This window comes from Cricetulus griseus (genome assembly GCF_003668045.3).
Source record: "Cricetulus griseus strain 17A/GY chromosome 1 unlocalized genomic scaffold, alternate assembly CriGri-PICRH-1.0 chr1_1, whole genome shotgun sequence".
Taxonomy (NCBI): Eukaryota; Metazoa; Chordata; class Mammalia; order Rodentia; family Cricetidae; genus Cricetulus; species Cricetulus griseus.
Genome location: NW_023276807.1, coordinates 106,205,366 through 106,218,311, shown reverse-complemented (window position 1 = coordinate 106,218,311; position 12,946 = coordinate 106,205,366). Strand labels below are relative to the sequence as shown.

General features: G+C 51.7%; 1 protein-coding gene across 2 annotated transcripts in view; it reads right to left on the bottom strand.

Annotated features, from left to right (window-relative positions):
• Crmp1 (collapsin response mediator protein 1) overlaps positions 1–12,620 on the bottom strand; it is a 48,481-nt gene extending 35,861 nt beyond the window's left edge. The window contains exon 1 of one of the 2 annotated variants that reach the window (XM_027387072.2): positions 12,240–12,620. In XM_027387072.2, coding sequence (XP_027242873.1) covers positions 12,240–12,620 — 381 coding nt within the window. Of the gene's footprint in view, positions 1–8,477; positions 8,761–12,239 lie in introns of those variants that run through there. The other variant, XM_027387073.2, reaches the window with a different exon arrangement.
• Between the last annotated feature and the right edge of the window lie 326 nt (positions 12,621–12,946).

Genomic DNA, 12,946 nt, shown 5'->3' with positions numbered 1-12,946 from the left:
GAAGCTGCCCACACACTGAACATCAGCTCCAGAGATCCAGGATTACCAGTCACACATCCTCATTCAGGCATTTGAGAAAGTGGGAAGAATTTTCCTTGTTTATTATTTTAAAATCCATGTCAAATCATTCAAGTTTAATTTTGGATTCTAATTGCTCTGTATGTCCAGAAATAAAGCTTAGTGGAAAGAAAATTTTTTAAAAAAAGAAAGGATAGGTGGGATCCTGCAGCCTTAACTGTCAATTTGGCATACCCTATACTCATCTGAGACAGGAGTCTTAATCCTCAATCAAGGAACTGCCCAGATCAGACAGGCCTGTAGACTTGTATGTAAAGGATTTTCTTGTTAATTGAGGTGGAAGGGACCAGCCCACTGTGGGTGGTACCATTCCCTGGGCAGGTGGCCTGGGCTGCATAAAGATACTAGTTGATCATCAGCTTGTGAATGAGACAGCATGCAGTGTTCCTCCATGGTTTCTGTTGTATTTTCTTGGCTGTGAGTTCCCTTGTAAGACGGAACACGACACAGGGTAGCAACTAGATCTGCCCTCGATTTGCTGCTTTTGTTCTTGCTCTGACTTCCTTGGGTGATGGACTAAGTGTAAGCCAAACCCTTTTCTTCCCTAAATTGCTTTTGTTTAGAGTATTTTATCACAGCAACAGAAAGCCAACTGGGACAGAGAGGAAGAGAAGCCAAACATGATGCTGATCTTGGCACAGAACTGGGGTGGTTTGAGAAGAGAAGGCCCTAGCAGTTGAAGAACCTCTCCCACAGTATTGAGAGCAACAGGATAGTAGAGTACTGGGTCATTTCTAGGCCAAACAAGGGTACTTCACAAAAGAAACACCTGCCACAGAGTTGTCCCAGAGTTAACCCAGCTGTGTGTGAGGTGGTGACCTCCTATAACTGTAAAGATTCTAGGAGAAGGCATTTGGAATTCCTGCATGAGCTAGGAGAATAAATCATGTCAGGCATTTCCCTACACAAACACAGAAAACCTCCCAGCGTTTATAAGGTTCCCTTCAAAGTAGAGGTTACAGAATGCAAATATTTGTGGAGATTGCAGCAGGTAGGACTTGAGCCTTCAGGACCTGTTATGACAAAGAGCACCTTTTTGCTAAGGACATAGCTTGGTGATAGAGTCCTTGCCTAGCATGCATGCTGCTCTGGGTTCAATCTCCAGAAACATGCATGTCTACACATGTGTACACACCAACCTGGTCAGAGAATAGGCACTAAATCCCTCAAACAGCCATGTGTTTGCTCTACATGGTTTGGTTCTGTATCAGATCCATTGAGTCTTCCTTGGAACTGAAACCAGGTTGTTACTGAGTCATGTCAGTAACATGGGAGTACTACTGGTCATACACACATGTTACAACTTGAACGTGAGCAGTTCTGGAAAGAATGCTACCCAATGTGAAAGCCAGTGAAGCCCATTGGCAAAGCAGATCTGCTCTCTCCCTACTGCCATTTGTAAAGCCCTTCATGGTGCAAACTAGCTTAGAACTAAGCCCACAGACAGGACTTAAGGAAGGAGAATCCACGCAAGAGTAGCTAAAAGCTCACTCAGTCAAGAAACATGGCTTACCATATAGAATCATCCATACTCCCAAACAGTAAGGAGTCCCTTAGGTGACTGAAGAGAGGCAGAGGAGGAACGATTCTCCCAGTCCTCCATGTGATTATGGTAAAGTGGAGCAAATGGACATGAAAAACTAACCAAAGAGCTCACAGCTCCCACCCTGGGAAGAAGTGTGTTCCTTAGGGATCCTACTGGCAAAGGCAGAATACTATGGAGAGTGATGCTTCTCAAGGAGGGAACTCTAGGTTCCTGAAGCAAATAACTGAGTAAAGTCTGTATGACTGGATGCTCACACAGCCACAGGCACCAATGTCACGCTGTCACTTGTTTGCTCTTGCTTTCTGGTGTGTGTGTGTGTGTGTGTGTGTGTGTGTGTGTGTGTGTGTGTGTGTGATGTGTTCATGTGAACGTGTGCATGTGTCCATCAGATAATGATGACCATCAGATGATGATGTGGGACATCTTCCTCTATTTTTCTCCACTCTTTTAAGATGGAGTCTCTCACTGAACCTGTAGCTCATAATGTGGTTAGGCTGGCCAGCCAGTGAGCTCTGAGAATCTGTCTGTCATACCACCCAGTGCCCCACACGCCTTCCAGAGCTGGAGTTACAGATTTGTACCACCACACCCAGCCCTTTCACGGTTGTTAGGGATACAGACTCAGATACTCATGCTTGTGTGGCAAACATTTTACACATTGAGCCATTTCCCAAGCCCAGTTGTGTTTGCTGAATCACCTTACCTGTCAAGTACCCCAGGTCTCACCCACTTCATGAACCACCAGCACCAATGCTTGTGTGGCAAGCATTTTACACAGTGAGCCACCTCCCAAGCCCACTTGTGTTTGCTGAATCACCTTACCTGTCAAGTACCCCAGGTCTCACCCACTTCATGAACCACCAGCACCAATTCACAGTTGCATTTGCTCAGAGCAAAACTTAGAATCTAGACATTATATCTATCCAGGGAAATGGGTTTTCAGCCTCTCTAACCAGGAAAGATGGTCAAATACTCTAAAACCTAGCAGCATTCCTGAAGGGTTTAAATACCAAACACCACCAGCAAGGTTGGCAGCCCCAATTGCACAGATGTTTCCTTCAACACCATCCCACTGTCTGCTGCTCTGACCTAGTTCTCCTTGGTCCTGTGAGACAGGGGATGACCTCTGAAGCTTTTTTGTCTTGTTAGCACCAGATGCTTCATTTTTGCTCATGGCAACAAACCAGGCTCTCCTCAGCACCTGTGAGCGCTCAGAGCTCTGCAGACAGATGTTGCTAAAACACTCCATAAACTTTGTCACTGACCCACAGTTCAGCTGGAGATGGTTCCAGCACACCACTCCATTCCCACCACTGCAGCTGGAATGGCTTCCATCTCTTCTACACTTCTACATGCTTCCCTCTCTACACCTGACCCTTGCCTCTCCCCCCATGCCAACCAGTACTACTAACTGCCCCTTTTGAGCCAACCACACCTAAGGACCAGCACTGTGCCTTTTCTCCATCACTCTTACATTTCCATAACAAGGTCAGCATCCTTTTCAAGAGATGACTACAAGCATATCTTTGACACCAGAACGGGACCATGAAATCCTCCTGTCACTTCCAGGAAACTGACTCCAGGTTTACCCTGACTGGGGATTTAGCCCTATGACTTGAAATATGCCATGATATATGCCACGATGGGGCAGAAGTTCCTAAAGTCTGTGTGCTCTGCTCCTCCTTCAGCCCAGGTCTCAATGTGAAGAGATGCACAGGGCAGTTGTGCCTGCCAACAGCAGCAGGGGCAAGGTTACAGCTTGTGGATTGAGTTGGATCTCAGGGCTGTGTACTATTGCACACCGCTGAGCAATACACTAGCCCAGTGATTGTGCTGACAGCTAACCCATGTGGTGTTTACTCTGTGCATAAACTATTCTCAGCACCTCACGTGTTTTTTCAGCTAGTGATGGGAGAGAGGGGCCCCATGGTGACTGTTATTACTAGTCTCATTTTATAAACAGCCGTAGAGAAAGGCTGATGGATGGAGACTGTGTGTGAGCTTTCAAGATGGAAACCTAGACATCCTGACTTCAGAATCCTCACTGTTTCTTCTAACACACCATCTCCCAGTGCCTTCCTCTGACCCACGAGGCATCAGAATGCCCTGTAACACTGAATCTCAACCACCTCACCTATTTCATGGTAAGAAAAGGAATTTGAGGTCTAAGAAAAAGAAGTGACTTGCCCAAGATTGGCTGTTTCCTTGGAGTCTGTGTTATTTCTATTACCTCAGGCACATTCCGACCTCCACAGCCCTGAAGCATCTTCAGCTGCCCAGCCATGCGGATCGCTCTCAAGTCTCTCACCTTGATTCCTCTGTGTAAAACTCCTCACCTGTTCCATCCTTGTGCCCAGGGAGCAACTTCTTGTTCACGCAACTGTAAAACCCATGAAGCCTTCTGTTGCTTCTAGTTAGTACCAAAGCCTGGTCCTTATCTTAGAATTCCTCTGGCATGCTCTGATTCAACCTGTCCTTTAGCTACTACTAACTTGTTTCGGATGTGTGTGCTTTGTCACTTTGATGGCACGCTTGCTAAGGAATCCGGTACAGTCACTATTTGAACAGTACTGGCCACTAAGGTGAAATTCAGATTCCTATTTCCTCAGGGGGCATGAGTAAGGACAAAGGAGCTGTGTCTGACCTGTTTGACACTTGCTGTGTGCCAGGAACTCTTGGGAGTATTGCACTGAATGTGTTCCATGATTTGAGTACTGGCCAAGTTCGCTTTGTAATGAACATATGAAACAACTGATACAAGGAATGGTGGTTCAAGCCTGTGATCACAGCACTTGGAAAGATTAAGAGAATTGATAGTAGAGGCTAACCTGAGCTACAGAGTGAGTGATAGGCTAGCCTAGGCTACAGAGTGAGATTCTGTCTCAAAAAAAAAAATTCAAAAACCAAAAGCATTATTTAAAAGGACAAGTGTTCAAAACTGTCACTGTGCTGTGACACTGCCCTGTCCCTTCTGAAACCCTCCTTAAGAATTTGATTGTAATAAAAATATTTTCCCTTAGAAATTGACTCACTTCTCCCTGCCCATGAACTTGACATTACTGGGAGTTTCTGTCTGTGTCCTGGATGGTAGGAGCTCAGATCAGCCACAATGGCCCTGGTGTGCTGTCTCTCTGCTCCTCCTGGGTCATCAGTGCTGGTGTGTGGCTTCCAGTTGATTTTCCAAATTATGCAAGTATCCAACTCCTTTGTACAAAGACTCAGCGAATAAAAATGAATATCTACTCTAGATGAATGTCCCCTTCGGGATAGACTGCCATATGCTTCACAGGTTTGCGTTTTTGTTTTGTTTTGATTTTTTGGTTTCTTTTCTTCCTTCATATGTTTTACATTAGAATTACAACTTCAGTCCAATGTAAGTTTCTTTCCCATCTTCATTGTTTGATTAAACACACACACACACACACACACACACACACACTCATTTCCACACTACCATATACTCACATATACAAACACACACACACCAACACAGCAACAAGCACAGCCCATTCACTCTGTCTGCTTGAATGTGAACATGAATATTTCCTCCATAGCCCAGTGCAAGAACCTTGACCAGAACTGAATACCTTCCAACCTTAGTTTCCCCTTTGGGGAGCAATGATGATTGATGATACACCTAGGCTACCTTCTTCCCATGGTTCTAAGATCTGTGTGGGAAATAATGGGAGTCATACAGACTACAGCAAGAGCTACAAGTCCCATTGCTAATAATAACCAGAAGCTTGGTAGCAAGCTCCCTGACTTTCCCCAGCACACAGCTAGGCAAGCACCCCACCCCCACCTCTGTGGCTCCTATAGGAGCCAAGAGCTTCTGCATGGCCAGGGAGCTCAGTGCCTTTGTTTGCTCCAAGCCACACCCATGACACTCTACTTAGTAAACACAGTGGGCACCTGTAAATAGCATCAGCTATGTTAACCCCCATCTGTGCTATTCATTACAGAAAAATCCATCCATGGAAGAGCTTCATCAATATTTTAAACAGCCCCCAGGGACAGAGACTAAGTGTGTGTTTCCCATCTTCCTTCTCCATCAGGCCAGCCTGCCCATCATCTCAGGAAGGATGCTTAAAAGAAGAAATGACTCCACATCATAGCCAATCAGAGTAGAGCATTTTCCTAATTCCATCTCCACGTCTGTCCATAGGGGCATGGCCTGTGTGCCCCTGTGTTCCTTGTTCTGGTACACACCTCTGAATTCCCCACTGAAACCTAGATCTCCATCTCTGTGGATCTCCCAATCACAGAGATTCAGAGGCCCATGGAGTGATCCAGCACCCTGCAGGAGGGACCTGCAGCTACAGCTGTGCTCTCTGCTTCTGTGGCCTGTATTTTTGGTCTTTCTGCACCTCAGTCTTCTCCTCAGGCTGCTTTTAGCACCTTTGACTTTTCCAATGTTTGCTTTCATTGTTCAGAGAAGTCACATGGCAGCAGAGGTAGGAATCCATAATGCTGGCTTTCCTCCTGCCTCCCCTGAAAGCCACCTCCTTTGACCCCTGTCCTCTACATACCTGATGAAGTTGCCTGCAGACCCCTTACTCCCCTTTACTGTACTCACCAACCTTTATGGCCACTTATGGATTAGATGTCAGTTATTGCTAACTGTGGGAGCTAAGGCTATCTCCTTTCCAGCATTCCTGTGTCCGGCAGAGACCAGATATTTGTTATAAATTACCCAGTGACTGCTGGGGAACAGGTGAGGGCTGTAGCATTCAGAAAGCCACAGTGGCATTTTAAAGGGGGATCTGATCCTCCATCACAGTCTATGTACCATTAGCAAAAGGTCTCTCTAAGAACAGGGTCTTCCAAGGTAGAGCCATTCACATCCAGCCTCTAAATTTTGCTATTTCCCCTTAAAAACCACATTTTATTGTGGTTAGGGCAGACAATGTGCTCCAAAGGAACAAATGCCTTCTAGTGGGCCTCTTTTTGCATCTGAGATATCCTTTCTGCATACTCACTGAAACCACTCCTGAGGTTTGCAGAGCATCTCTGCAATTTGTCCCACAGGTTGCATAAGGGATTAAAGCTACAGATAGGCCAGTGGTACCCAAGCCTTTCTTTCACAAGTCAAGTGTGCCAACACACTAACAGCTCTGCTGGGATGGCCACTCTCATGAGTCTTGTGGGATGGATATCAACGCATTGGAGCTCAGAAAGCCACCATAGCAGGACACATACCCACAGCCATCTGGTATGAAGGCTGAGTCCTTCATCTCCACTGCAGAAGGTCACAGCAGGATGGCCATGCAGTTCAATAGACTAAGAGCCATAGGAATGACTCCAAAGGAGCCCTTCCAGCAGACCTGCCTAGCAGCCATCTGTTGAACTTCAACCTGAGACATTGGCACCCTGAAGCTTAAATCTGCCAGGAGCACACAACACAGAGGGACCCCAAGCTCATTAGTCCCTGCATCAGCCCCATCACCTCATCACCTGTCTCAGTTCCCTTGGCAGGGGCCCAAGATCTGCAAGCCCTCCAGCAAGAACCTGCTCAAATAATCCCTGCCTTTCTTCCCTCGTTGTCTGGCAAATGGCCACCACATCCCCCCCCCAAAGACCTCTCCTAGCTACAGGGTTTACAAATTGGATAGATATGGTTCAGCCTCCATCCCCTAGAGTCACTTCGGTAGGTAGAAACTCAGCAGAGGTCTGCTGGCCAGAGCTGGGTTCAGGAGGGGTAAAAGCCAGACTGCAAAACAGAGGTGGGGAACCAAGACTCCGCCCACCATCCTTGTCAGGCATACTCACAGCCCACTTTCCAACCTCCCCCTGCTTCATAACAGCGCTTCCCTCAACGGACCTCCCCAGGACCACAAAATTAGCAGGGTATCACATTTAACAAGTGCCTAGGTAAAGTCAGCACCCACTTCTGACCCGAAGCTGCTCTGTAGAGTCCCTGGAGCTGCCCCTGAGCCAGAACCCTGCATGAGTCAAGCGGAGTCTCCACCCTCAAACCTCAAGATTCACCCAGGGGAATGCCAGCTCTGGGAATCCCGCCTCCCAGCACCTGGATGCTCCAGCACTGCCACCCCTGTCTCTGAGCTGCCATCTCTGGGCAGCTGTCTGCTGGTTCTAACACCAGGAAGGAACTCAGTGGAGGATATAGCTTCTGACCTCATCACCTTTAGCTCATTGCCCAGACAAAGCTTAGCGATCAGGCCTCCTTTGTTTCCGGCCACACCCAGGGACACAGCCCAGATGTTCATCCCACACTACTTCCCCATCTTCGGGCTGCTCAGCCTTTGCGGTTAACTCTTAAGAAGCTGAAGCTGCCAGTGTGGACCACTGGGTTATTTTTAGCTGCAGTGAAACATGGGAGCGGTGCCTCCATCATGGCGCAGCTCCAATTCCGGCCTTCCACCCTGTCAGTAAACGAGGAGTGCAGAGCTGCATCTTTTTCCTTCCTCTGAAGGCTGCAAGGTGCAAGGGAGGGATGCTGCAGGAACCAGGTGCACTAGGCCAGGCACACCCTCTCCACCCTCTCTTGAGGCCGAGGGAGGGGGCTGGGGCCCCAGCCCCCCCGCCCATCCCTCTTTTGTTCAGCTCCGCATCCTCCCAGCCACGCCATCCTCCCGGCACATCCCGCAGAGGGAGGGGGCTGCACGCCCGCGGGGAGAGGGACCAGAGACTCCAGCCCCGCCCTGCCATGCGGGGCTCCCCCTCATTGTCCCCAGAGGGGGAGGGGGCGGCCTCGGCGAAACGGGCCCCGCCCCACTCTCGGCGACGCAGGAAGCCTCCGGGGGCGCCCCTGCTGTCCCCCCCCCAACGCTCTGGACCTTGATGGCGACCACCCCCACGCCACAAAGCACCATGGCAGAGTGGGGGCGCTTACCGTGATGTGCGGGATGCTCTTCTTCCCCTGGTGAGACATGGCCCCCCTGGAGCCCTCCGCCTGGCCGCTGGACCTGCCGGCTGTTTGCTGCCCTGTCCGGCTCTCTCCCGGCGGTGCTACTCGTGAGAGCGGCAACAAAGGCCCGGGAGGGATGGAAGAAAGGACAGAAGCTCGGCGCCCACCGCTACCCACTCCCCGCTGCTCGGCCCACCGCCGCTGCTCCGGCTGCCTGCACCTCCCGGCTTGGCAAGGAGGGCGGGAGGAGGAGGGAGAGGCTGGGCGAGAGGAGGGCGCTGAAGACAGACAGCTCCTCCCGGCGGCGGCAGCCGAACCGGATTCGCCCCTTTCGGCTCGAACCAGGAAGCGCTTCCCTTCCGATCTCCCCCCCACTCCGCCCCCGACCCCCTCCCCGCCCCTCGCCTGAGCCCCGGCCTCGCTCGCCACAACTAGGAGAATCTGCTTTTCAGTGTTGTTTTAAAAGCAAGAAATGGCCTTCGGACGCGCGGGCAAAGGCCTTGGGCAGCGCCACAGGTATCTCTGAGTCTCTGTAGGTAGCCTGTGCTTGGGAGGGAGTGTGAGCCAGAAGCCAGCACCCTCCCTAATTTCTGGGTGCATCCTTGGCCCTTCGGAGTCACCCTCAAGGACCCCTCAGGCCACTCCTTCCATGGTCTCTGTTTCTCTGTCCTCTGAATGGGTTCTATTCCATATACAAACCCAAGCCTTTATTCACGCTGTACCCTTGAATAGTCCACCTCAGTCAAGGATTAATCATTTTCCCAGACCCATCTCCAAGACTTTCACCTGTCTTTACTCTCTTCATTTCCATTCCCAGGCAGAGGCAATGCAGTGTAAGGATTAGGCCCCAATCCAACTTCAGGCCACTCTCCTAACTCAGTGTCCTTTCATTGTGGCCAGTGGTCTGGCAATGAGTGTTTGGAAAGCTAGAACTGGCACCAAGGTCTCTACAGCTCTGGGGACAGGGAAAGAAGGCAGTTTCCTGCCTCTCATTTGAGTATCCAAAGCCTATGGCACCCATGGTCCTGATGTTGCTCTGGGAGAGGTAAGCAAGAAGGTAGGACAAGGCTTGCCAAACTTCACCAGGAGAGGACAAAAGATGGATGAGGGAGCCCCACCAGGCCTCATAGAACTGGGCAGCTGCCCCCAGGCAAGAGCAAGCAATTTCTCTGCCAATGAGCTCATTTCCTGCCTGCACAATTCTCTCCACTGACCCTGTGCATAGACACTCTCCTCCACTTCCGGATTGCCACGGAAGGTGAGGCATGGAAAAAAATCTCTGGACCCTGCTGGGGCCTGGCATCCTCCACCCCACGGAGAAAGCCAGTTCCCTAGTCCACTTCAGGAGACCAGGTAGGGTTATAGACTCAGAGAGAACAAGCTTACATCCAGGAACACACTATGCTATGATTTTCCCTTTTCAAAGATTCCTATACTGAAGCTTACCCAGGTAAAATTCCGCACATATACAAAGATAAAGTAACATATATCAGCTGCCGCTGAGCTAATATCACTAATATCTGGCTGGAAGCCAGATCCAGGCAGATTTCATGCGGGTTGCCTACTCCTTAAGTCCCGCCTGTGCTCTGGCTCCCAAGTTCTCATTAATGACCAGAAGCTGCGGATGCCTTCCAAATGACTCCTGGATTCCCTTCCTCAGCACTAAATCATAGGTTCCAGTACCCGGGGATTCCCTGGGGTCAGTCAGGGTGTTCTGGTCAGAAAAGCTACCCAGAGGGGCTGGGCCACGTGCAAGTCAGGGAGGAGCCATGTTCACTATTGGCCAAACAGATTTCTGCTCCCAAGTAGACTTGGCTGGTACAAAGCGCTGCAGCCTTGGCCTCTGGCAACCACAAACTTTGCGCCTGCGCTGTACAAACTCCTCCTCCCTCCCAGGAAAGAGCCTTGTGGGCGGGGGAGGGGCCCGAGCATCCTTTGCAGGAGTGGTGAGGCCAGTCCCGGATCCCCAGCCCTCTGCAATCCAAGCCTTGTGGTCTTCAGAAAGTAAATTACTCCATCTAGAGGGGCCGCGAGCTCCTCTGATTCACAGTCCCCACCAGGGAGTGCTTTGGGAGGCCACAGATGCAGCCTTTTGTCCAATCCCTAAAAAGCCAAGGAGAATGGACAGAGGGGACCCAGGAGGGAGGAACACAGGAACAGGTGAAGCAATCAGCGTCCAGAAACACCGAGGCACAGCTGCCCTGCCGGCCATAGCAAAGCTGGGGACAAAAGCTGATGTAGATGACCCTGACCACCACCTCTAAGCCAAGAACAGCTCCCGGCCAGGCACAAAGAGCACTTGCCTCCCTGGTACTCCCCTTAAGAGAAGCTGAGAGCCCACCGCCACTCCCGGTCGCAGATGGAGACAGCTTAAACGTGAAACACCTGGGCTGGTTCCAGGTGATGACTAGGTTTCAGAGTCCTGAAGCCTCTGGTGGAGCCAGAGATCTTGTTTCCCACGCGAGGTCCGACTACCGAGGAGATAAAAGGATAAGGAAGCAAAGGCTGGACTCTAGTTAGTTCCCTGCTCTTCGCCCCACGCCTAGAGCGCCCAGACCTCGGATTCAGGACCACGGAGAGCTCCAGAGCAGGGGAAAAGAGCCTGAGGCAAGGACGTCAGGCCAGCCCATTTCCATTTCTTTCTCCAAAATGCCTGCCCAGATTAAAATCGTGTTCAAGCTCTCTCTCTCTCCCCTCCCTCTCTCCCTCCCTCTCTCCCTCCCTCCCTCCCTCCCTCTCTCCCTCTCTCTCTCTCTCTCTCTCTCTCTCTCTCTCTCTCTCTCTCTCTCCCCTCTCTCTCCCTCTCTCTCCTTCTCCCTCCTCTCTCTCTCCCATCATTTTGTGACCCTCATAGCGTTAATAGGAAGGGCTAAATAATTAAAAAGAAAATGATAATAAAACTCAACAACAAGCATTTATTGATCACTCTCTACCTGAATGAACTTAATTCTAGAAATGAGTTCACAGATCACAGTTCACATAGGAACTTCTGGAGGGTGGGGCCAAGCTGCCTAGCCAGACCAGCCAGCGCTCAAGGGACAGCTCCCAGCGTTACTCCAACTTCTGTTTCCCCGGCACGTGGCTCTGACCTCAGCCACCCAGTCCAGGACTCTTCTGTCACTCCAAACGTGTTCCCTGGTAAATCCCAATTTAGGGAAGAAAACCTACAGGGCCCAAGCTCTGGCCATGCCTTTCCCTGACACCCCTCCTCACTTTCGGATGTAAGGGTTCAAAACCCAGATTCCCCTCCAACTGCCCATTATCTGTAAACCTTTAACCAAATCGTTCCACAGGGAGGGTCGGGGAGCAGCCATATGAGCAGAGTCATTCAGTGAACCTCTCTCAAAGCCGGGTGAAGTGTAAGCACTTCCCAATCACTGAGTGGGAGAATAGATGGATGGAGGAAGACAGAGAATGCTCCCTATTCACAGAACCCCAGGAGAAATAAGGCTTAAATTCATCTTACAGGCCCCTTAGCGGCAGCTGAAGCAACTTACTTCCCTTCTCGGAACCTGGCTCTGGCTTTCTGGACCTAAGAGATTCCTCCGGAGTCCAGAGGCTATGCTGGCCAACCCTAGCCTAGCCTACAACCTCTCTGAACCTCTTGTAGTATAAAATGGGGGAGGGGTCGACGCAGTCCCCCAGAGCCTAGTGGCAGCGAGACCTATCACTCGCCCTAGCATCGCCCAAGCCCTGGGTCTCCAAGGGCCCCGCCCCCCACGTCCAGCCCACGCGCCCCGAGGGTACCTGGCCATTGTCCTGACCGAGTGGCAGGTCACGGGGCGCCGGGCATCGGATACGCAACGCGGGCGGTCTGTCATCACGATCGCCTGGTGAGCTGACGGCAGAGCCTGAGGGCTCGCTCACATCGCTGGCAGTGTCCTCACTGCCGCCGGGGCACGGCAGGCCCACGGCGTCGGGCCGGCCAGCGCTGCGTGGCGTGCGCGCGGAACCGCGGCGGCCCACGCTGTAGGCGTCAAAGTCGATGGTCTTGTTCTCGTAGGCGCCCTCCACAGCGGCGAACATGCCGCCGTACTTCTGGCGCGGGGTCTGCGCTGCGCTGCCCGGCCGCGCCAGGTACACCGGCAGGTCGTCCTCCGTATTCCACGCGCGCCGCCGCTCCGCCATCCCCGTCCCTGGCGGTCAGCCCTCGCCACAGCTGGCTCCGCGCTGCGCGCCTCGGTGCGGGCCCGCGGCGGCCCAAGCGCGACTGCGGTCGGGCAGGGAAGGAGGGAGGAAGGCTGGGGCGTGGCCCGAGAGGGGCGGGGTCTGGGCGGGACGGGGGCGGGGTCTTGGTGACCGTGGCCGCAGCCACCGCCAGCTACAAAGGACCACGGAGGCGGGAACCACGGCCGGAGCGGAGAGGGTGGTGACGTTCTGGAACCGCAGCGCGGAGGGCGGGCGGGAGAGCCGCAGTGCCCTCCACATACTCGGCTCTCCGCCTGCTGAAGGAG